General features: G+C 38.7%; 2 protein-coding genes across 3 annotated transcripts in view; one reads left to right on the top strand and one right to left on the bottom strand.

Moving 5' to 3' along the window:
- Positions 1-25504, top strand: part of LOC150079989 (TNF receptor-associated factor 2-like) — a 95880-nt gene that overhangs the window by 17559 nt on the left and 52817 nt on the right. The window lies entirely within an intron of this gene.
- The window catches only part of LOC150079990 (uncharacterized), a 52278-nt gene that overhangs the window by 8511 nt on the left and 18263 nt on the right, over positions 1-25504 (bottom strand). The window contains exons 8-9 of the mRNA XM_090382729.1: positions 9695-9757; positions 3364-3459 (exon numbers count right to left, since the gene is read on the bottom strand). Of these exons, the coding sequence (XP_090238855.1) occupies positions 3364-3459; positions 9695-9757 (159 nt within the window). The remainder of the gene's footprint in view (positions 1-3363; positions 3460-9694; positions 9758-25504) is intronic.

Below are 25504 nucleotides of genomic sequence, written 5' to 3'. Positions count from 1 at the left end.
AAGGCTTTATACACCTCTATCAGATCACCTTGCTGGTGCCTAGTCTCCAGACACTGTAATTTGCAAAACTTAAGCCTTTCTTCGTAAGAGCACCCCTTTGTTCCATTCACTAATCTTGTTGCCCTTCTCTGTACTCATTCCAGCATCTCTACATCCTTCTTGAAATGAGGCCTCCAGACCTGTATACAGTACTATAGGTGTGGCCTGACCATTGCCTTATAAAAGGGAATAATCACCTCCTTATCCCTACTAGAAAAATTCCTCTACTCTTGCAGCCCGTCTGCACTGCTCAGAGAACTTCATATCTGCCTGCACAACCACCCCAAGATCCCTTTCATTCTCTACCACTGTCAGTGTAGTACCACAGAGTTGATACGTTGCTCTGGGGTTGCTGTTTCCCATATGTAGTACTTTACATTTGTCAATGTTAAACTTCATTTGCTACCTCTCAGCCCATCTGCTCAACCTTTCCAGATCCTGTTGCAGCAGCATAGTGTCAGTAGTGTCCTTGACAACCTTGCCAACCTTTGTATCGTCTGCAAATTTGGACATTAAGCTTGATATACCATCATCAATATCATTTGTAAACACAGAAAACAATAATGGACCCAACACTGAACCCTGTGGGACTCCACTAATAACATTAGTCCATGATGAGCAGTGTCCATTGATTACCACTCTCTGTCTTCTCCTCCTCAACCACCCCTTTATCCAATGCAGCAATTTGCCTCCAATGCCACACTGCTCCAATTTGTGCAGCAGTCTTCCATGTGCAACAATATCAAAAGCCTTTCTAAGATCCAAGTATATAATATCAAAGTTATTCCCTGCATCCAGTTCTTTTGTGACTGCATCATAGTATCCAATCAAATTGGTCAGGCAAGACTTCCCCTTAACAAAACCATGCTGTGTCGGAGCTATAACTGAAGTCTTGTCTAGATGATCCTGCAGTGCTTCTTTAACCAGTGCCTCCATTAATTTTTCTGGAACAGAAGTTAAACTCACAGGTCTATAATTACTTGACCTGTGAGTTTAACTTCTCAGGTCAAGTAATGTGTCAGCCTTTGATCCTCCTTTGTGAATTGGGGTCACATTTGCACATCTCCAGTCTGTGGGTACCTCCCCTGAGTCCAAGGAAGCTCCCATAATTATGGCTAAGGGTTTGCTTACTTCCTTTGCTGCCTCCTTTAATATAACTGGATAGATCCCATCCACCCCAGGTGCCTTTCTTGTGTTTATCTTCAACAATTTCTCCTCCACTTTACTCTCAGTTATTACAAGACTCTCTAGCTTACTGCCAGAGTTGAATACACCTCTGGCATTCCCCTCTCTGAATAGCTCCTCATGTTATGCTAACGCAAAGGATCAGAATAGCAACTATTTGCAGCAATAAGGAAACAACCATGATAACATCAATGGTTGTTTCCATTGATGGTACTAAATACTAAAGAAATAAAGAAAAAAAGATACTAAAAAAAAATCTTGATGATACTAAATCTTCATTAAGATACGAAAAAAAAAAAATTAATAAACAACTATTTTCCTAAAGCATATCTTCGCCACCACTTCTGTAAAGACCTTAACATCATAAAGCATAAAAAACTAAGGGACATTAAAATAAACAGCATTATCTTTAATTAATAACAAATCCCATACACATCAAGTATGTAAATAGTGTATATACAATACACTAGGCCTCTGTGGTATCTTACGGTCTAGAAACCTTGTACCCACCAATTGGCCTAACACAGTGTATTAAACATGAATATATTGTAATCATATTTAATCTTAACTCTCATTTCATTATATTCCTACCACATTTTTCACACAACTGACATTAAATACATGATGCACTCACTCCCAGACCTTCTTTCAGGGTCCTAACTATAGGAACGGGTTTGAAACCCCAAACTACTCGAGCCCAACTACTTGGTTCTACTTCATTCTTCTTACTGCTTTACTAGCCACTACTTCTTATGTCCTGTGAACCATTAGTCTACCGAATGCAATAGTGGGATGCTACTTCCTAACTTTACCCAATCTATTTTTCGCCTTAACAAAGTTTAGCTGCTTTTTACTGCCACTTTGTCAGCTATTATATTTCTTAACTATCCTGGGCAGTTTGTACATCATGTATTTAACCAAGCTCATCATCACCACCCATTTCATTTCAATCCATACAGTCATTATGACCACTCATTTCATTTCAATCTATATAGACACCATAACAATATATATGTATTTTTTTCCCCACACCTAACGGTAGCAGCTGCTAGCGTACCTACACATAAATATACTGGCACCCCACCATCTTGGTCTTTTGGTCAGTTTTACAAAGTAACGGTAAGGCCCTTCTACCTGTCTATACCGATATTCCTTACTTTAGTCTATCCAGTTTTTTCAATTCTTTTCACTTGCTTCTGTAAGGTCATCCATGATCTGTATGCACTACATATCATAACCACTTTTATTGGCCATTACCTTATTATCTTACTGCAAAATTCAAAATCTAAATTTGCCTTCGTAACACGTGGCTACTATACATGTGCACCATAATATACAGAGCATGTAGGAAACAGAAGCAAGAACATTGCTGTCTTTTTCATAATTTCGGTGGATAACCTCTGATGATGACACTGAAATTGTGAAAGACACCGCAATGTTATTTAATCTTGGTCGCTTTTTTCAATTCTTATCTTTAGTTTAATTTCCGGTCCATTTCTCCCTCCTTTTCATACCATATATCACCCCCAGTGTATACACCTTATATTCATTAGATCTAATTCAATAAAATCTCCTTCACGCTTTCTACTTACAATATTTTATACATCAAAAAATTTTATCTATATATATAACAGATAATGAAAAAAATTACACGAAAAAAGTGAACATAATATCTATTTATTCAAACAATATCACCCATACAGGAACTTAGTTTAGAGTTTGATATCCTTTTCCCTAAAATTGAATCAGCCCTGTAATTTAAAATTTGTAGTTCCTATCTTGAGGACATTAGTCACTGGTCCATCAGATAAAATCAGATTCTGCATCTTGATTTGCACAATTCATTTTGCAACTTTTGATTTTGGCACATAATTTAAACAATCGAATATTGAACCTTCAAGAATCCATCATTGAAAAAAAATTGGGCTCCACCTAACTGCAAAAAATACAAGGGCCCACTGAAAAAAATTGTCTGCATTCCTTTAGTTAACAGGATGTGCAGACTCTCTACTTAAGAGACAATAAGTTTTATATACACTATTTGGCAGTATGCAATGTTACATCTCATGCTCCAGAAAGGGTTCTATTCATTCGGATAGGTATAGTTATTTATCTCGGTAGTGTTAACGTTTCACTCACCACAAGAAAGGTAGAGAGGTCATGCAAGATACCAGTGAGTCTGTGTTCACTTATTTCCAGGTCAGCTCTGAGTTCTTCATTTTCCCTGTGTAATTCCTAAGAAAGTCGTAAACTTAGTATAAATAGAAACCAAAAACATCTACCATATGAGCTAATTTAAACAGGAAATAAATTTTACAGCAATGGTTGCATTATAAAGATTTCAATAAGTTAAACAAATGCATTTATCATTAAAATAAGGTAGTTTATCTATGAAGAAATTTATTCGACCGTTTTTCAGGGCCGATTTCGTATCTAGAAAAATATAACTATTCGCTAGGATCCGTAATTTGACAGGGCTTGACGAAATTGCTGATTTGTGCATCATTATTTAAATTTTTTAACAAGATCATTTTGTGTGGTCTCATACATGAGATTTATAAATTTGTTTGTGTATTTCTGTAGTAAAGTAAACGTATTGGAAGCCAAGACCTTGGGGGAGTTGATCTTAAAAGGAAATTGTAATATATGACAAATTCAATTTCACAGATATTGATAGATTTCCATATTTCATGGAAATTCTGATGCTGTAGTTATGGAGCTATATGCTTCTTCAATTAGTTTGCCTGAAGAAAAAAAAAAATCCAAAATTTCTAGGAGATTGTGTGACAAAATTTGTTGGACAATTTATTGTTGTCATGTCTGTGTGTGACTGATCAAAAATCTGCTGGATTGGCGACTGCATTAACCAAGGAACCGACAAAAATTACTGCTTCCTCCTACAAGGAACTAGTTGGGTGTGAATGTATGAAAATACTTAAGTTGAAGTAAATACAATAGAGCTGAAGGGATCCATGCAATTAAATTGGAAACAGGCAATGTTGTAGACCATAAATTAAGATAATGATCAATGAATACAATAGAGGCAACCGTCCCCTGATCGACTCCTCCCCTAGCTGAAGGAACAAATTGGACATGGTTGACAGAGACAAGAAAAGATTTTTTTTGTTCTAATCATTGCGATATCCACCTTAACCTAGTAGAAAGACAGTAAAGAAGGCAGGAAATACCCAGAAGAAAATTCATGTCGGAAACTTTTTGTGTAATACATGAATATTAATGAGATTAGTTAAAAGGAGAGAGGATGTGTGTCTGCCAACTGTTGTGCAATTAGATATATATACAGTATACACATATTTTAATTTTTTAAAGAAAACCCCAAGCACAAGATGTAAAGATGTTGTTTGTTTGTTTGTTATTTGGTTTTTAGGAGCATTAGCAACTAAGGCCATATTGCTCCGGGGATATGCGGTGGTCATTCCCAGAACTTTCCGCATCCTCCGTATTTGGTGGTGACGGGTTCGAACCCCAGTCTAATCAAGAAGCGTGTGTGCTACGCACTGCTGCTCCTTCCCACCTGGCTACGGAGGCGCCTAAGATGTAAAGAACCTACAGTTCTTAGTACCATGTATGGGTTGAAGGTTGCGAAGAGAGAAAGAATGAATTTATGTAGATTGTAAATTACTGTAAATTTGCATGAAGGAAGGTTGTTCCAGAGAACGGAAGTTGAGTGAATAAATGAGGAAGAAGAAAAGTTGGTTCGCTTGAAGTCGGACAGTAAAAGGATGTTGACTGGTTACACCACATGTTTGGACTGCTTTGGAAGAGAGAGCAGGAATTATGAAGGCCAATTCAGAAGAATTGGCCTTCGGTGCTCAGGTAGCTAACAACCTAAATGAATATTTTGCATCGACATTCACACATGAGGAGTTATTCAGCAAGGGGAATGCCAGAGGTGTATTCAACTCTAGCAGTAAGCTACAGAATCTTGAAATAACTGGGAGTAAAGTGGAGGAGAAACTGTTGAAGATAAACACAAGAAAGGCACCCGGGGTGGATGGGATCTATCCAGTTATATTAAAGGAGGCAGCAAAGGAAGTAAGCAAACCCTTAGCCATAATTATGAGAGCTTCCTTGGACTCAGGGGAGGTACCCATAGACTGGAAATGTGCAAATGTGACCCCAATTCACAAAGCAGGATCAAAGGCTGACACAAGTAATTATAGACCTGTGAGCTTAACTTCTGTTCCAGGGAAATTAATGGAGGCACTGGTTAAAGAAGCACTGCAGGATCATTTAGACAAGACTTCAGTTATAGCTCAGACACAGCATGGTTTTGTTAAGGGGAAGTCTTGCCTGACCAACTTGATTGGATACTATGATGCAGTCACAAAAGAACTGGATTCAGGGAATAACTTTGATATTATATACTTGGATCTTAGAAAGGCTTTTGATACTGTTGCACATGGAAGACTGCTACACAAATTGGAGCAGTGTGACATTGGAGGCAAATTGCTGCTATGGATAAAGGGGTGGTTGAGGGGGAGAAGACAGAGAGTGGTAATCAATGGACACTGCTCATCGTGGACTAATGTTATTAGTGGAGTCCCTCAGGGCTCAGTGTTGGGTCCATTATTGTTTTCTGTATTTATAAATGATATTGATGATGGTATATCAAGCTTAATGTCCAAGTTTGCAGATGATACAAAGGTTGGCAGGGTTGTCAAGGACACTACTGACACTATGCTGCTGCAACAGGATCTGGAAAGGTTGAGCAGATGGGCTGAGAGGTGGCAAATGAAGTTTAACATTGACAAATGTAAAGTACTACACATGGGAAACAGCAACCCCAGAGCAACGTATCGACTCTGTGGTACTACACTGACAGTGGTAGAGAATGAAAGGGACCTGGGGGTGGTGGTGCAGGCAGATATGAAGTTCTCTGAGCAGTGCAGACGGGCTGCAAGAGTAGCTCATGGAGTATTGTCAATGATATACAGGAATTTTTCCAGCAGGGATAAGGAGGTGATTATTCCCTTGTATAAGGCAATGGTCAGGCCACACCTAGAGTACTGTATACAGGTCTGGAGGCCTCATTTCAAGAAGGATGTAGAGCTGCTGGAACGAATACAGAGAAGGGCAACAAGATTAGTGAATGGAACAAAGGGGTGCTCTTACGAAGAAAGACTTAAGTTTTGCAAATTACAGTGTATGGAGACTAGGCACCAGCGAGGTGATCTGATAGAGGTGTATAAAGCCTTGAATGGTTTAAGCATGCTCAATGCTGATGGGTTTCTTTCTCTTGCTCAGACTAATCACCTGAGAGGGCATAAATTCAAATTGAGGAAAGACAGATGTAGGATAGACGTGCGGAAATTTGCCTTTAGCCAGCGGGTGGTTGGTTGGTTGGTGGAACAGACTGCCATCCCTTGTGGTGGAGGTTGATAGCCTAAATAAGTTTAAGGCTCAGCTGGACAGGTATTTTGAACGAACAGAGGGGTGAAGTGGAAGTGGGTTTTTTTTTTTTTTTTTTTTTTTTTGGCTGATGCTGCATAAGCTTGCTTTCTTGCATCAAATGCCTCTACTAATGCTAATGCTAAAAGAACAGTACCCATGGAAGCATCTACAGAAAAGGTATGCAGAAGGTCTATGAGACAGTCTGCAAAGACTCTGTTGGAGAAGAATCATTAATTTACCTAACTGCCCTCTTCTGAATGGAATCAAGAAGCCTGAGAGAGGTTTTGAGGGCACCACCCCAGATGTGGGAACAATATTGCATGGTATGCTGCATTTGTGATCTGTACAGAAGAACAGTCTTTTGGAAGAAAAGTAACACCAAGAGTGAAAGAGAAAACCAAGTTTTTTAGATGCAGAGGAAGCAACATTTGTGATGTACTTCTGCCAAGAGAAAAAGAGAGAGAGAGATTAGAACTCAGGGATAGAGATAATAGAGATATATGATCTTGCCTGGAAATTGCAGTGTCATTGAAGATAAACATAGGAGCAGAAGAATCCTATTTGTGAGATATCAGACAAGATTGAGTTTTAGGATTGAAATCAACTAAGTTATCTTTGCTCTACTGGAGAATTACCTGGAGATCAGGATTTAAGGAATTGGTAGTGGATATTTGAGAAATTGAAGCTATTTGAGCAGGGCAAGGTTTCTCAAAGTAGATGGTGGAATGCAATATGCAACATGCTGTTATCAGCAAAATTATGGATAAGATATATGGGAGGATTATATGAATAGGAAGAAAAAAAAATCATTTATTTAATAAAGTGAGAAATATGGAAGAGGCAGAATTACTGATGTATGATGGAATTACGTTGAGTGTAAAGGGAAATCTCATTTACATAACAAAGTGAATAATTTAAAGATAATATATATTTTTCATTAAATAATATGTATATATCAATACGTGTTATATTAAAATGTTCATTATCTAATATGGTGTGGTTGGAATTTATGGTCTGCTAACTAGCCGTTTCACACACCTACACCCCTAGAGCTTGGAAATTTTGAAAAATTAGCAGTGAGAATTGTGTGTTGTGTCAGTCTATAGCTTGAATATGGGAAGCCGTTTACCCAAGATATATCCAAAAGTAAAAGTAAATGCAATGAGTTTAATGCTTTTGCATAATGTTATGCCAATGAGCTACACCACATTCTTCATGACAGTATGGTGGTTTTGCCACTTTGTCATCAAGTTAGTCAGGCTGCAAGAGTTTCATTTTTTTCGTCGTAAATATCAACTATACACTGCCCTACCATTAATATCTGAACATCCCTTCATGGATGGGGAAACAGGTCCTATGCATGCAACATGTCACAGAACCTGCTATAAATATGCACACTGGGCTTCGAACAGACAAATGCAAAAGTGGGCATACAAGATGACACGTTGAACAGAATTAACGGACTTCCAACATGGAAGTCTGTTAATTGATAGTAAGGATGTCACCTAAGCAAGCGTTCTGTATGAGACATTGCAGTCACACTGGGGATCCCTAAGTCAATGGTTAGTGATGTCATATGCAAATGGCAGAGGAATGGAATCTGCCAAAAAATGGCCTGGAAAAACTAACAGACAGAACAAGAGAATTCTGCAAAGAACTGTGCATGAAAATTGTGATTTGCCATTGTCTCAAATCACACAAATCCTTCTGTGAAAGTATTGCGACTAATGTCAGCACTAGTACAATATGAAGGACACTCCATGATATGGGTAACAATGGTTGTGCAGCTGTTCACAAGCTGTCGATCACCTCAACAAACGCAAGACGCTGATTAACATGGTGTAAGGAGTGTAAATCCCAGGCTGCAGAGCAGTGGAAAACAGTCCTATGGACAGACGAGTCGAAGTTCGCTACCAATCTAATAGCCATTTCTGGGAGTGGAGAATGCCAGGAGAACAGTTCCTTCCCTATGGGCTGCTTTTCATGGTTTGGCTTGAGCCCATTAGTCACTATTGACAAAACCATGAATGCTGTGCAATACTTGGATAATTATGCACTTCCAACATTATGGCCTCCAGGTAAGGCCCATACCTGTATCAGCAAGAGAAGGTACCGTGCCATACTGCTCGGGTCATGAAGGAGTGGTTTGAGGGCATGGGTGTGGAAAGTTGGATTGGCCAGCCCAGAGTGCTGATCTGAACTCTATCGAGCGTCTTTGAGATGTATTGGATCATCGGGTGCATGCATGTCAAGATCGCACAAAGAACAAGGCGAAACTAGTGGCTGGATTAAAGGTAGAGTGGAGGAACACATCACCAGAAATTTATAAGAAGCTGGTTGAAAGTATGCCGTGAAGATTGAAGGCCATTATAAAAGTAAAAGGTTTCAGCACAAAACATTAAATGACACAATAAAAGATCTTGTTTTGTCTAAAGCAGGTATCCTGATATTAATGTTAGGGCAGTGTAAATATATAAAGAAAATTTTTGGTGGTCCACTGTGTATTTACGTTTTTGTTGTTTATATATAAGCAACAGAACAGTAACTTGGTATTATATATAGAGAGAAATGTGAGATATGTGTCTGCTTGGAATTCCCTCTATTGCCTGCTAATTCAGCACTTCTCTGCACTGATAGCTTGCAGTTCAGGTTGGTTCTATTATGCAGTACGAGACCCTTGGACAGTTGTATTGTTGACCTACAATATGTGGACTTGCTACGAAACACAGCTAGACTCTCTTGACATCTCGATCAATCCATACCAAGATGAATCCAGGCTGTCTCGACTGAAGAGGGATCTACTTGCTGTTAAGTAGGTGTACCTAATAAAGTGACCAGTTGCTGTATAAGACCTGAAAGGAGGCCAGATTGAAACAAAAAAAATACCTTTATGCAAAATATACAGCATACTTGTAATAATGCTGTAATCGATGAGCTGCTGAAGGCTGGAATAAAATACATACTTTCCTTTGTAAATCTGAAACTGATATGCAAAATAATTCCTAAAATGGAAAATTTCTACAAAATTGAATGCTGATATCACAGAAAAAGATACCTGAATGATCTGCTCTGCGCCCTTCAGCTTACTTTTCAACTCCTCTATGGTGCTTTTGAATTCCTAAAATAAAAATAAAATCATAAGCATTTAGAGTAAAATATTTGAAAACTTTATGAGAATTTCCAAAATATTTCAAGATTGATAAAGCAGAAATCTGAATTATCAGAATTTTTATGATAAATATATCTATTCTTTAACTAATGCATTAAACTTAGTAAAATCGTCTAAAATAATCTGAAGTTTGATTGCAGTAGTCAAACCAAGGATTGCACAGATTTTATTTTAAAATATGTACAAATTTTATGAATTTATCAATTTTAAGAATTTTTTAAACTTGCAACCCATAAAGGTGGAGAAGCATGTATTACAGAATTAGGCTCCATCTAGCAGTGATAACAAAATTTCATTCATTTATATTCCACATAGCAATTTAAGGAACTGCAATCCATTATGTTAAAAAAAAGGGGGGGAGGTGGATATATGTCTGTAAATACAGTATTAAAGTCAGGATAATACTATAAAAGTTTTTTTCATGTGACTTTTTATTTGTAAGTTAATATGGATATCCGAAGTGTGAACAATGAAAGAATTGGAATTATTCTATAGCCATTCTTTTAAACGCAAAGGAGGTAAATCGATTCTTTATAGTTTTAACAGCTGTCATAGTTTACCCTTCAGTAGTGGCAGGGATGACAATAATAAACTTCTTTATTTCTGCTAAGTACGGTGCAAGTACTAGAAACAATAGTTCTCATCCCGGCCACATGGCCAGGAGTTTTACATTAAGGAATGATACGTGTGATTAAATTGGTAAAATTAATAGTTACATGGGATATTATAAGTTACACAAAATAAAAACATGTAAATTGAAATGATAATAAATAGGAAAATATAACAGAAAAAGAACTGAACATCGAAACACAATATGGAAGAATTTATCCCAGTTCAACAGATTCGATCCACTTGAGGAGAATGCGACAGTATTTGTAGTCTGTAAATATTTTCTGCAGGTTAATTCCAAGACAGAGCAGTGCCTGAATTTTGGGGAGTGCCTGGGCAGGTAGAAAATGATTACACAGTTTCAGCTGGTTGTATTTGAGGATTAGTATGGGCTTTGACCTCATGGATGGCAGAGAATTGTGCCACTGACAGAATCACAGATGTTTGGGGCGTTTATCACTCCTGTGTACATTTTTACTGTAGTCATTAAATGTGTGCTGTCAATTAACTTAGGGAGCCTGGGTATATTTAGCTGCTTAGCCATGTCAGTTGTTCTCAATTGAGAGGAGTCGGCAATGCTTATTTATGGCCCATTTCAGGGTCCAGAATTCACATGCGAACACCGGTTTTTGAAGTGAAAGTGAAGCAGATGCCAGATTTCAGCAGCGTATAAAATAACCGGATAAACAGTGGTTTGAAGTTATCTATGGAACAAAGTAAGTGTTGCTTTGCTCTCCAGCATAGGGTGTTAAATAACTTTCGGAAGTATTCTGAATGCACATCAAATCTTAGCTTCAGATCAAAATTGACACCAAGGTTCTTATAGCAGGTAACCACTGGGATGTGAGTGCCAGAAACGGATGGTTGAATTACTGTTGGTTGCTGTTTCAATGAATAAATCATTATTGCAGATTTTGAAGGGTTTTAAGGTTAACCCAAACATCTCCAAGTAAGTTGAAAGAGCAGTCAAGTTCTCAGTGATTGAAGATGTAATTGCCTTTGGGTTTCCAGATGGTGGGATTAAAGTAAAGAACTTTATATCATCAGCGAATATTAGAGCATCATCATGGGGATGCATGAACGGAATTAGAATGACTGAGGAAAGGAGGCTAGACAGGATGCCACCTTGTGGGACTCCTGCATTGATTTTCCATGTAAAGTGAATCTTCTTCATTGCTAGATCTCCCTTTATCCTGAAGAATTGCAGAAGGCTGAGAAGGGCTGTGATGTCTAAGCTGTCAAAAGCAGCTTTAATATCAGCGTACACTATAGCTAATTCGGATTTACTTTCAAAGGCATGAACAAATTATGTCTGTGCTGCCATGAAGTTTGTTATGGTGGCTCTATTTGCGACTGCGAAGTGAAACTGTTTCAGTTTCTGTGGCATCAGCTGTTTGTTTAATGCTGGAAGGAATACCTTTCCAAGGAGTTTGAGAATGGTGGAAGAAGTTAGGATTAGTCTGAAATCTTTTGGGCTTATTGGCACTTGAATGAGATGAGAATAGTCCATGGATTTTTAAACTGGAACTAATAAACAGTAATTGCGCTTACAGCTTTAAATATCTTCCTATCTTAAGTTAATTTATTGTGTTTATGAAATCAAGATCAGTTTCGGTTAGTATTCCAGGTAATTTTCATAGAAACTGGACTGGAACACAATAGTCATCCACTCCAGTTACATTTTCTGCATTGCAATTCTACTCTGTTTCACATGGCTGCATTCTGGTTTGTTGTTGATTCCCACACCTACCCATGAGTTTATTCTATCCTTCTTACAATTTCAGTTTTTGCTTAGATTTTAGAGTGCAGTGTCCTCGTTTGCTCTTATTTTATTTGTATAATTAGATTTTGCCGTGTTCTAAAAGAATTAGAGTAGGTGATTTAGTACTGAGAGACAAGCACATACTCAGAGTTTATACACTGATTGATTCTGAATTATGACCATTGAGCTAATACTATGTTAAACCACTGTTCGCATGGATAACAGCCACTATTTGAACAAGCGTTGACTCCACTAGATGTCTGAAGATGTCCGTAGAGATCTACAGCCATTCTGCTTGCAAGGCTTTTCACAGTCAATATAGATGACAGTTGTGTCAATTTGTTCACTTCCCATTACAAAACATTCCACAGGTGTTCAACTGGATTGAGGTCAGGCGAATTTAGAGGTCAGTCAAGATGGTGGTACGTTCACTGTGTTCTTCGCACTTGAGGACTGTGCGAGCCGATTGGCACAGCACATTATCATCTTTAGCATTAGCATTAGTAGAGGCATATGATGCAAGAAAGCAAGCTTATTCAGCATCAGCCAAAAAAAAAAAAAAAAAAAAAAACAACCACTACTCCCATTTCACCCCACCGTTCGTTCGAAATACCTGTCCAGCTGAACCTTAAATTTATTTAGGCTATCAACTTCAACAACAAGCGATGGGAGTCTATTCCACAAACCAACTGCCCGCTGGCTAAAGGCAAATTTCCGCACATCTATCCGACATCCGTCCTTTCTCAATTTGAATTTATGCCCTCTCAGGTGATTATTCTGAGCAAGAGGAAGAATCCCATCGGCATTGAGCATGCTCAAGCCATTCAAAGCCTTATACACCTCTATCAGATCACCTCGCCGATGCCTAGTTTCCAGGCTCTGAAATTTGCAAAACTTAAGCCTTTCTTCGTAAGAGCAACCCTTTGTTCCATTCACTAATCTTGTTGCCCTTCTCTGTACTCGTTCCAGCAGCTCTACATCCTTCTTGAAATGAGGCCTCCAGACCTGTACAGTACTCAAGGTGTGGCCTGACCAATGCCTTATACAAGGGAATAATCACATCCCTGTCCCTGCTAGAAAAAGTCCTGTATATCATTGACAAGACACCATGAGCTACTCTTGCAGCTCGTCTGCACTGCTCAGAGAACTTCATATCTGCCTGCACAATTACCCCCAGGTCCTTTTCATTCTCTACCACTGTCAGCGTAGTACCACAGAGTTGATACGATGATCTGGGGTTACTGTTTCCCATATGTAGTACTTTACATTTGTCAATGTTAAACTTCATTTGCCACCTCTCAGCCCATCTGCTCAACCTTTCCAGATCCTGTTGCAGCAGCATAGTATCAGTAGTGTCCTTAACAACCCTGCCAACATTAGTATCGTCTGCAAACTTGGACATTAAGCCTGATACACCATCATCAATATCATTTATAAATACAGAAAACAACAATGAACCCAACACTGAACCCTGAGGAACTCAACTAATAACATTAGTCCACGTTGAGCAGTGTCCATTGATTACCACTCTCTGTCTTCTGCCACTCAACCATCCCTTTATCCATAGCAGCAATTTGCCTCCAATGCCACACTTCTCCAATTTGTGCAGCAGTCTTCCATGCGCAACAGTATCAAAAGCCTTTCTAAGATCCAAATATATAATATCAAAGTTATTCCCTGCATCCAGTTCTTTTGTGACTACATCATAGTATCCAATCAAATTGGTCAGACAAGACCTGCCCTTAACAAAACCATGCTGTGTCTGAGCTATAACTGAATTCTTGTCCAGATGATCCTGCAGTGCTTCTTTAACCAGTGCCTCCATTAATTTTCCTGAAACCGAAGTTAAACTAACAGGTCTATAATTACTTGTGTCAGCCTTTGATCCTCCTTTGTGAATTGGGGTTTCATTTGCACATCTCCAGTCCATGGGTACCTCCCCTGAGTCCAAAGAAGCTCTCATAATTATGGCTAGGGGTTTGCTTACTTCCTTTGCTGCCTCCTTTAATATAACTGGATAGATCCGATCCACCCCAGGTGCCTTAGCATTAGCATTAGTAGAGGCATTTGATGCAAGAAAGCAAGCTTATGCAGCATCAGCCAAAAAAAAAAAAAAAACCCACTTCCACTTCACCCCTCTGTTCGTTCAAAATACCTGTCCAGCTGAGCCTTAAACTTATTTAGGCTATCAACCTCCACCACAAGGGATGGCAGTCTGTTCCACCAACCAACCACCCGCTGGCTAAAGGCAAATTTCCGCACGTCTATCCTACATCTGTCTTTCCTCAATTTGAATTTATGCCCTCTCAGGTGATTTTTCTGAGCTAGAGGAAGAATCCCATCAGCATTGAGCATGCTTAAACCATTCAAGGCTTTATTCACCTCAATCAGATCACCTCGCTGGTGCCTAGTCTCCAGACACTGTAATTTGCAAAACTTAAGCCTTTCTTCGTAAGAGCACCCCTTTGTTCCATTCACTAATCTTGTTGCCCTTCTCTGTACTCGTTCCAGCAGCTCTACATCCTTCTTGAAATGAGGCCTCCGGACCTGTATACAGTACTCTAGGTGTGGCCTGACCATTGCCTTATACAATGGAATAATCACCTCCTTATCCCTGCTGGAAAAATTACTGTATATCATTGACAATACTCCATGAGCTACTCTTGCAGCCCGTCTGCACTGCTCAGAGAACTTCATATCTGCCTGCACAATCACCTCCAAGTCCCTTTCATTCTCTACCACTGTCAGTGTACTACCACAGAGTTGATACGTTGCTCTGGGGTTGCAGTTTCCCAAGTGTAGTACTTTACATTTGTCAATGTTAAACTTCATTTGCCACCTCTCAGCCCATCTGCTCAACCTTTCCAGATCCTGTTGCAGCAGCATAGTGTCAGTAGTGTCCTTGACAACCCTGCCAACCTTTGTATCATCTGCAAACTTGGACATTAAGCTTGATATACCATCATCAATATCATTTATAAATACAGAAAACAATAATGGACCCAACACTGAGCCCTGAGGGACTCCACTAATAACATTAGTCCACAATGAGCAGTGTCCATTGATTACCACTCTCTGTCTTCTCCCCCTCAACCACCCCTTTATCCATAGCAGCAATTTGCCTCCAATGTCACACTGCTCCAATTTGTGTAGCAGTCTTCCAGGTGCAACAGTATCAAAAGCCTTTCTAAGATCCAAGTATATAATATCAAAGTTATTCCCTGCATCCAGTTCTTTTGTGACTGCATCATAGTATCCAATCAAGTTGGTCAGGCAAGACTTCCCCTTAACAAAACCATGCTGTGTCTGAGCTATAACTGAAGTCTTGTCTAAATGATCCTGCAGTGCTTCTTTAACCAGTGCCTCCATTAATTTCCCTGGAACAGAAGTTAAGCTCACAGGTCTATAATTACTTGTGTCAGCCTTTGATCCTGCTTTGTGAATTGGGGTCACATTTGCACATTTCCAGTCTATGGGTACCTCCCCTGAGTCCAAGGAAGCTCTCATAATTATGGCTAAGGGTTTGCTTACTTCCTTTGCTGCCTCCTTTAATATAACTGGATAGATCCCATCCACCCCGGGTGCCTTTCTTGTGTTTATCTTCAACAGTTTCTCCTCCACTTTACTCCCAGTTATTTCAAGATTCTGTAGCTTACTGCTAGAGTTGAATACACCTCTGGCATTCCCCTTGCTGAATAACTCCTCATGTGTGAATGTCGATGCAAAATATTCATTTAGTTTGTTAGCTACCTGAGCAGGATCATCAACAGTTGACCCATCAATATCAAGTGGACCAATCTGATTCATCCCCTTCCTTCTAGAGTTTACATAAGTAAAGAACTCTTTGCTGTTTTTCTTTGCATCCCTTGCCAAGGATTTCTCGTAATCTACCTTCGCCTGCCTAACCTCCTTTGTAACTTGGTTGCATATCAACTTGTATCTATCATAGGCTTCTGTGTCATGTGTTAATTTGTAAGTATCCCATGCATTTTTCTTCTCTGCCATATGCCTCATTAGTTCATCTGACATCCATTTTGGCCTAAACCTTGAACAATATTTCTTAGTTGGTATGTAAAGCCTAGTAACTTCCAAGATAAGTTCTTTGAATGCTTCCCATTTTGAATTTGCTGTTGGTAACATCATCAGTTGGTCCCACTGTATAGAATTTAAATACTGTCTCAGTCCATCGTAGTCGCCTTTACGGAAGCAATAACCCTTCCCTTTACCCCTAATGGTAGTTACCTCTTTCAGTAAATCCCACTTCAGCACACTGTGATCACTGCCACCTAGTGGTTCATTTATCTGCAGATTCTTAATGCATGAAGAATCACTGCTGATAATCAAATCAAGAGTATTACTCCCTCTAGTTGCCTCCCGAACATGCTGATGTAGAAAACAATCATCCAATAAATCCACAAAAGCCCTGCTAGTGTGTGAGTAACCAGCCCCCAAATTCCAGTCAATATCTGGGAAATTAAAATCTCCCATTATAAGACTCTCTGATTTACTGGCCCACTCTATTTCCCTGTACAGTTCCTTATTATACTCATCAGAGTCATTAGGCCTATAGCACACTCCTACTCTCAATTTTGATCTCCCAATGCTTATGTCACACCAAACTGACACAACACTGCACTGTCCAGCGATGTCAACTGGCTTCACTTCCTTGGTTTTTATGTGTTTCTTAACTAATAGCATAACCCCTCCCCCCTTCCTATTCTGTCTATCCTTTCTGTAGACGTTGTACTCCCCAAGTTGCAGTTCTGCATCCCTTATATCTGTGTGACACCACGTCTCTGATATCCCAACAATATCTGCCTTTGATGTTTTGAGCAATACCTCAAATTCAAATTTATTTACTAAACTCCTAGCATTGGTGTACACGCAAGTATACCTGCACCTGTTTCTATTCTTAGCTACCCTAACACAACCCATGTGTTTACTTGTACCGCAATGGCTCCCAGCAGTCTCTGAAATACCATGCATCTTGTTTTTCAGGCTTCTGCTCATTCTAATAGAAGCAGTGCAAGAATCTCTTTCACCTCTGCCAGTGGCTACTGTCAATCTATTGGTCTTTGTCTCCCCCCAAGCTAGCAGTTTTCCGACCCACCTAACACTGCCTCGATAGCATCAGCAAATATTCTTGCACCCTTTCTATTTAAGTGTATCCCATCCCTGTAGAAGCAATCTCTCCTGTTAACAAGTACAGTCCAGGCTGAAAAAAATTCTACCCCTTTAGCCTTGCACAATCTTTCCAGGGCCGAATTGATCGACAAGGCTCTCATCATATACTCCCTCCTATCGTGTCTGGGCAGAATTTTATGTTTATCCTCAACAATCTCTCCTCCACTTTCCTCTCAGTTATTACAAAATCATCCAGCTTACTGCCAATGTTTACTTCACCTACGACATTCTCCTTCCTGAATAACTCCTCATGTGTGAATGTAGATGCAAAATACTTGTTTAGATTGTTAGCCACCTTAGCTGGATCCTCAACTGTTGAACCATCAACATCCAGTGGACCAATCTGATTCATCCCTTTCCTCTTGAGTTTAAATAGGTAAAGAACTGTTTTCTGTTTTTCTTTGCGTCCTTTGCCAAGGATTTCTCATAATCTGCCTTTGCCTGCCTAATCTCCTTTGTGACTTGGTTACAGACCAACTTATATCTATCATAGGCTTCCATGTCACCCATTAATTTGTATGTATCCCATGCATTTTTCTTCTCTGCCATATGTCTCATTAGTTCATCTGACAACCATTTAGGCCTGAACCTTGAACAATATTTCTTGGTTGGTATGTAAAGCCTGGTAGCTTCCAAGATTAGTTCCTTGAATGCTTCCCATTTTGAATTTGCTGTTGGTAACATCATCAGTTGGTCCCACTGTATAGAATTTAAATACTGTCTCAGACCATCATAGTCGCCTTTACGAAAGCAAAAACCCTTCCCTTTACCTCTGATGGTAGTTACCTCCTTGAGTAAATCCCACTTCAGCACACTGTGATCACTGCCACCCAGTGGTTTATCTGCAGATTCCTAATGCATGAAGAATCACTACTGATAATCAGATCAAGAGTATTACTCCCTCTAGTTGCCTCCCGAACATGCTGGTGTAGAAAACAATCATCCAATAAATCCACAAAAGCCCTGCTAGTGTGTGAGTGACCAACCCACAAATTCCAGTCAATATCTGGGAAATTAAAATCCCCCATTATAAAACTCTCTGATTTACTGGCCCATTCTATTTCCCTGTACAGTATCTTATTATACTCATCAGAGTCATTAGGCCTATAGCACACGTCTACTCTCAATTTTGATTTACCTATGCTTATGTCACACCAAACTGACTCGACATTGCCCTGTCCATCAATGTCGACTGGCTTCACTTCCTTGGATTTTATGTGTTTTTTAACTAATAGCATAACCCCTCCTCCCCTCCTGTCCTGTCTATCCTTTCTATACACATTGTACTCCCCAAATTCCAGTTCTGCATTCCTTATATCTGTGTGACACCACGTCTCTGATATCCCAACAATATTAAGGAAGATACCGTTTCTTGTCTTCCTTCACAGATTCGGCGATCCGCCTGTTCCGATCTCAAAGAGATCTGCCCATCTTTTATTCGGTCTTCCTCTGTCTCTTTTACCTTTTGCTCTATATGTGTAAGCTAATTTAGGAAATCTATTACCTTTCATTCTTTCTACATGTTCTTTCCATCTTTGTCTATATTCTATAATTTTTTTCATTAATTGAGTAAATCTTTAATTCCTTTCTTATATTTAAATTTGGTATTTTATCTAATTTTGTACATCCTTTAACATATCTTAAAAATTTCATTACTGCAGCTTGTATTCTATTAATGTCTCGTTATCCATGTTTCAGAACCATAAAGTAGTATTGCCATTACTTTGTAAAATTTCAATTGTTTCTCTCCTTGTTTTCTTAGCCTGAGTTCTTTTTATTGTTCCATATATATTTTGAAATTTTGCCAATTTCTGGTTCATATCTTCTTCATCATATGTTATATCACATATTAGATATTTAAATATTTTACTTGTTCTAATATTTTATTGTCTATAACTGTTTTTGTTGTCACCATATTTTCTCCCTTTCCCTTATGCAAACAGGGAAGGTTTTTAATAGAGCTGTCTGACTGTGCGTCACTCGGTTCGATTGCGCACTGACATCAAAACAGGTCAGAGTAATATTCATGTTCAAACAGCACAAGGCACTGTATAAGTGATTCACTATGTTGGAGAGCAGTCTGAAGGAAGAGGCAAGGTTTGGAAAGATATCGCATTTCTGGAGACAGTTCCAGTAGATAATATAAGTGTCCAAAAGTGCTGTCCAAGATGGACCATTAATTGTAACACCAGCAGATGACCGACATCCAACGACTTTTCATCATCTCTTTCATCTGGTGAAAGAAAAAAAATACTAATAAAATTTTCTGTTTATACCCCTGGATGACCACACGGTCAGAGGAATTCACAAGGTAGAAAGAATACAAGAAACAGCACTGTATTCAGTAGTCACAGACTTGAACCTGGGTCACTCATGGTACGTGTATGCACCTGCTTGCCTGACCACTTGCTACGGCAGCCTCAATATGGGGACTGCAAGAGACAGGTCACGTGTGTAGGCTGTGTGTTGCAGCACTTCCCATCTACACTGTGCTGCCACTTCATTAGGTACACCCCTGCTGTGCACACAAACAGTTTGTCCCACAACATTAGAAATATTAGAACAAGTAAAAAATGTTTTACTTGTTCTAATATTTTATTGTCTATAACTATTTTTGTTCTCACCATATTTTTCCCCTTAAAAGCCATTGTTCTAGTTTTCGTTGTTGATATTTTAGCTTTATATTCTTCTGTTATTTGGTTTAATTTAAATACTGCTCTTTGCAAATTATCTTCACTATCTTGAATAATTACCTGATCATCTGCAAATAACAGTGTATTAATCCTTATTTAAATTTCCTATTTCCATTTACATATCATATCCTCGATATATACATTGGTGACAAGATACATTCCTGTTGGCTCCTCCGTAGCTAGGTGGGAAGAAGCAGCAGTGTGTAGCACACACTTCTTGATTAGACCGGGGTTCGAGCCCGTCACCACCAAATACGGAGGATGTGGAAAGATCAGGGAATTACCACCGCATATCCTGGAGCAATATGGCCTTAGATGCTAATGCTCCTAAAAAAAACCAAACCAACAACAAAAGCAACATTCCTGTCTAACTCCTTGATTTATTATACTTTCTTCTGTTAATTTATTACCTGTATCTATTACTATTTTTGTTCCTTGATACAAACTCTATATTATTTTAATAAGATGCTTTGGGTATCCTTTATTACTCAATATGTCCCATTGTTTTCCTCTGTTTACTCAATCAAATGCTTTTTCATAATCTATAAATGCTAAATGTGTTTCTAAATTAAACTCTTTTCATTTTTCTATTATTTGTTTTAATATAAATATATTATCTGTACATGATCTTCCTTTTCTGAATCCTGCCTGTTCTTCTATTAATATTTCATCAGAGATAATTTTAATTCTATTATTTATTATTTTGCTATACATTATATATACTGTATTTAGTATGCTAATCCCTGTATAAATCTTTGTATCATTTATATTTCCTTTTTTAAATATTGAAATAATTTTTGCTATCTTCCATTTCTCTGGTATTTGGTATTGTTCCCAACATTTATTAAATAAATTTAGTATCCTGTCTTTTAAAAAACTTCCTCCATATTTGATCAGTTTTGCATTTATACCATCCATTCCCACTGCTTTCCTATTTTTTGTAGCCTTCAATGCCTTTTCCAATTCTTCCTTTGTTATTGGATCTATGTCACTAACTGAGTCTAACTGTATCTCTTCTGTTTGATGTGTTGGGTCTTTCCACAATTCTTCATAATGTTTTTTCCATTGTTCTTCCTTTATTATATTTATTCTTGAAGTGTCTTTCTCTGTGCTATTGAAGAGTTTCATCATTTTTGACAAATTTTGTCTTCCATGAACATCATATTCTATTGTGCTTATAAATCTATCCCATGACTCTGTTTTAGCCTTCCTTATTATATCTTTAGTTTTATTATGTTCTTGTTTGCATATTTCTTCATTCTCACTTGTCCTGTTTTGTTTATATTTAAGATATTTATCTTGTTTGTCTTGTACTGCTTTAGCTATTTCTTCATTCCATATCTTTACCCCCCGTTTTCTTATAGTTTTTCCTGAATTGTCCTAGTGTCTCCTTTGGTATCTTTTGAATTATATTTTGTATATTATTCCATTCTTCTTCTATTTGTTCTCTCTCCAATGTTTTATTTATTTCTTCTTTAAGCCTTTTTTCCTATAAATTTTGTATACTTTCTTCTTGACGTATATATATTTTGTAACCTAACTCCTCCTTCCTCTGTTTAATAGCTTTTCTCCTCTTCCATTTAGCCCATAACTCTATTTTTGAAGCCACTAAAAAAATTATCTGAATTGCTCTCACCATATTTTTCTGTTTCTGTCCAGGATTAAAAGCAACCTACCAGAGAGTGCACACAGTTTCTTAAGCATTGCCAGTACACCACACCAGTGACACATTGATCCATATGTATCAAGGGTACTAGTTCTTTCCAGAAAAAGATGCCCCATATAATCAACCACTGCCATCATCTGCCTGAACAGTGGGCACCATGAACAATGGTCCAAGAAGTCAAGTTGTAATTTTTTATGGCAGCCCTTTTTTTTTTTTCAGAAACTTAAATGGTTTATATTCCTGAATAGATCAATAAGGACACTTATTATGAAATTACAATTAACGATTATTAAGTACTCACTACATTATCATTAGAAGGTTCACCTCCCAGGGAGTCATCTGAGTCAGTTTTCTCTATAGCTTTCCGCTCAACACCGCCATCCAGTTTTCCGATTTTGGCAGTATCATAAGTGCTAATAACTGTTTGTCCTATGTATTCTTTGTGGTTCTGTAATTGAATAACTTAATTACATTTTAATACTTTCAAAAGCTCTGAAGAGGCATATTTCTGCAGATAATAAGCCAAATATCAAAGAGAAGACAAGACAAAACAATACTGTGTATGTTAATAACCTTAAGTCTATAGTTGTTGTTAGTAGGGTTTCAGAAGGATCAGTGACCAAGGCTCTATTGGCCTGTATATACTGTACCTAAATTGTGTGGGTTCTGTGTTCGAGTTTCTTTTTTTTTTTGGAAGAAAAATCCGAGTTGAGTTTCCAGGAGAAAAATCCATGCTACCCTTGCCTCAGACTGAATAACTCGATATGAAGAAATGATGTCAAATGTGGAGTTTTTTGATCAGTGCAGACAGGTTGCAAGAGTAGCTCATGGTGTCTTGTCAATGATATATAGGAATTTTGCTAGCATGTATAAGGAGGTGTTATCCCCTTGTATAAGGCAATGGCCAAGCCACACCTTGAATACTGCATACAGGGCTGGAGGCCTCATTTTAGGAAAGTTGTAGACCTGCTGGAATGAGTACAGAGAAGGGCAACAAGATTGGTGAGGGGAACAAAGGGTTGTTCTTACCAAGAAAGGCTTAAGTTCTGCAAACTGCAGCATCTGGAGACTAGGCATCTATGAAGTGATCTGATTGAGGTGTATAAGGTTTGAGCAAACTCAATGCTGATGGGATTCTTCCTCCTGCTCAGATTAGGAACTGGAGGGGGAGTGCATAAAGTCAAATGGAGGAATTACAGTTGCAGAAGAGATGTGCTGGAACAAAGTTGACTGTTTAAATTCAAGGATATTAGACAAACTTAATGTCTTTTGTCACTTGAAGTTATTTCATTTAATTTGTTTTATGTCCTATATCACTTAATGGCAATTTATTTATTTCTGTAGCATATCTGCTTGTTATCATCTCTATAAATGTTAACCCCTGGCCCTAAGGCCGTGAAGGTACATTGCAACACGATCCAATCATGTAACTGTCACAATTGAAGGTGGTACAATAAAAGATTCTCTTTTTTTCGGTCTGATGCTGTATAAGCTTGCTTTCTAGCATCATATGCTTCACTAATGCTAACTTAGCTACACTGAGAAAAAAGCCCGTAAAATTTCGTCACATCATCGACAGGTCTTAAACTCGCAGTCCTCACAACACCTACACGGTTTTGGGGGTAAGGATTCTACCAACTGTACTACCCAAGAGGGCTTGGTTTATAGATAATAGTTTCAGTATAATGCATCCGTAATTTTTCTAGAAAAGTGCATCAATTTCTAGTTGTATTTAGTCACAATAGCAAATTAGCAGGAAAAAAATGCATATCATTATTTAAGAGATGGGCGAGTGTTTTAATATCATTATTCTCTGATATGAACTCGAGCCATATTTATTTTCTGAATTAATCACCTACAATTAGCATTAGCATTAGCATTAGCAGAGGCATATGATGCAAGAAAGCAAGCTTATGCAGTATCAGCCAAAAAAAAAAAAAAAAAAACCACTTCCATTTCACACCTCTGTTCATTCGAAATACCTGTCCAGCTAAGCTGTAAATTTACTTTGGCTATCAACTTCCACAACAAGGGATGGAAGTCTGTTCCAGCAACCAACTACCCACTGGCTAAAGGCAAATTTCCGCACATCTATCCTACATCTGTCTTTCCTCAATTTGAATTTATGCCCTCTCAGGTGATTATTCTGAGCAAGAGGTAGAATTCCATCGGCATTGAGCATGCCCAAACCATTCAAGTCTTTATACACTTCTATCAGATCACCTCACCAGTGCCGACCGGGCTAGCCGGGTCGGTAAAGCGCCTGCCTGGCAACCCAAAGGTCGCTGGTTCGAATCCCGCCTCGGGGTGGATCAAAGTACTGCAAAAACCTTGGGAGGTGCATTATGGCCAAAGAAGCTGATGCGCCAATAACTACCAAACAAAAAAAAAACCTCACCAGTGCCTATTCTCCAGACACTGTAATTTGCAAAACTTAAGCCTTTCTTCGTAACTATTAGCATTAGTAGAGTCATTTGATGCAAGAAAGCAAGCTTATGCAGCATCAGCCAAAAAAAAAATAATAATAAATAAATAAAAAATAACCACTTCCACTTCACCCCTCTGTTCATTCGAAATACCTGTCCAGCTGAGCCTTAAACTTATTTAGGCTATCAACTTCCACAACAAGGGATGGAAGTCTATTCCACCAACCAACCAACCACCCGCTGGCTAAAGGCAAATTTCCGCACGTCTATCCTACATCTGTCTCACAGGTGATTATTCTGAGCAAGAGGAAGAATCCCATCAGAATTGAGCATGCTCAAACCATTCAAGGCTTTATACACCTCTATCAAATCACCTCGCTGGTGCCTAGTCTCCAGACACTGTAATTTGCAAAACTTAAGCCTTTCTTCGTAAGAGCACCCCTTTGTTCCATTCACTAATCTTGTTGCCCTTCTCTGTACTCGTTCCAGCAGCTCTACATCCTTCTTGAAATGAGTCCTCCAGACATGTATACAGTGCTCACGGTGTGGCCTGACCATTGCCTTATACAAGGGAATGATCACCTCCTTATCCCTGCTAGAAAAATTCCTGTATATCATTGACAAGACACCATGAGCTACTCATGCAACCCATCTGCACTGCTCAGAGAACTTCATATCTGCCTGCACAATTACCCCCAGGTCCTTTTCAATCTCTACCACTGTAAGTTAGTACCACAGAGTTGATACATTGCTCTGGGGTTGCTGTTTCCCATATGTAGTACTTTACATTTGTTAACGTTAAACTTCATTTGCCACCTGTCATTTGCCATCATCAATATCATTTATAAATACAGAAAACAATAATGGACCCAACACTGAACCCTAAGGGGCTCCATTAATAACATTAGTCCACGATGAGCAGTGTCCATTGATTACCACTCTCTGTCTTCTCCCCCTCAACCGTTGCTTTATCCATAGCCGCAGTTTGCCTCCAATGCCACACTGCTCCAATTTGCGTAGCAGTCTTCCATGTGCAATAGTATCAAAAGCCTTTCTAAGATCCAAATATATCAAAGTTATTCCCTGCATCCAGTTCTTTTGGGACTGCATCATAGTATCCAATCAAATTCGGCAGGCAACACTTTCCCTTTAGAAAACCATGCTGTGTCCGAGCTATAACTGAAGTCTTGTGTAGATGATCCTGCAGTGCTTCTTTAACCAGTGCCTCCATTAATTTTCCTGAAACAGAAGTTAAGCTCACAGGTCTATAATTACTTGTGTCAGCCTTTGATCCTGCTTTGTGAATTGGGGTCGCATTTGTAAGTCTCCAGTCTATGGGTACCTCCCCTGAGTCCA

Source organism: Mastigoproctus giganteus, chromosome 10 (assembly GCF_048544385.1).
Source record: "Mastigoproctus giganteus isolate SK-2022 chromosome 10, ASM4854438v1, whole genome shotgun sequence".
Lineage (NCBI taxonomy): Eukaryota > Metazoa > Arthropoda > Arachnida > Uropygi > Thelyphonidae > Mastigoproctus > Mastigoproctus giganteus.
This window is presented reverse-complemented; position numbering and strand designations above follow the sequence as displayed.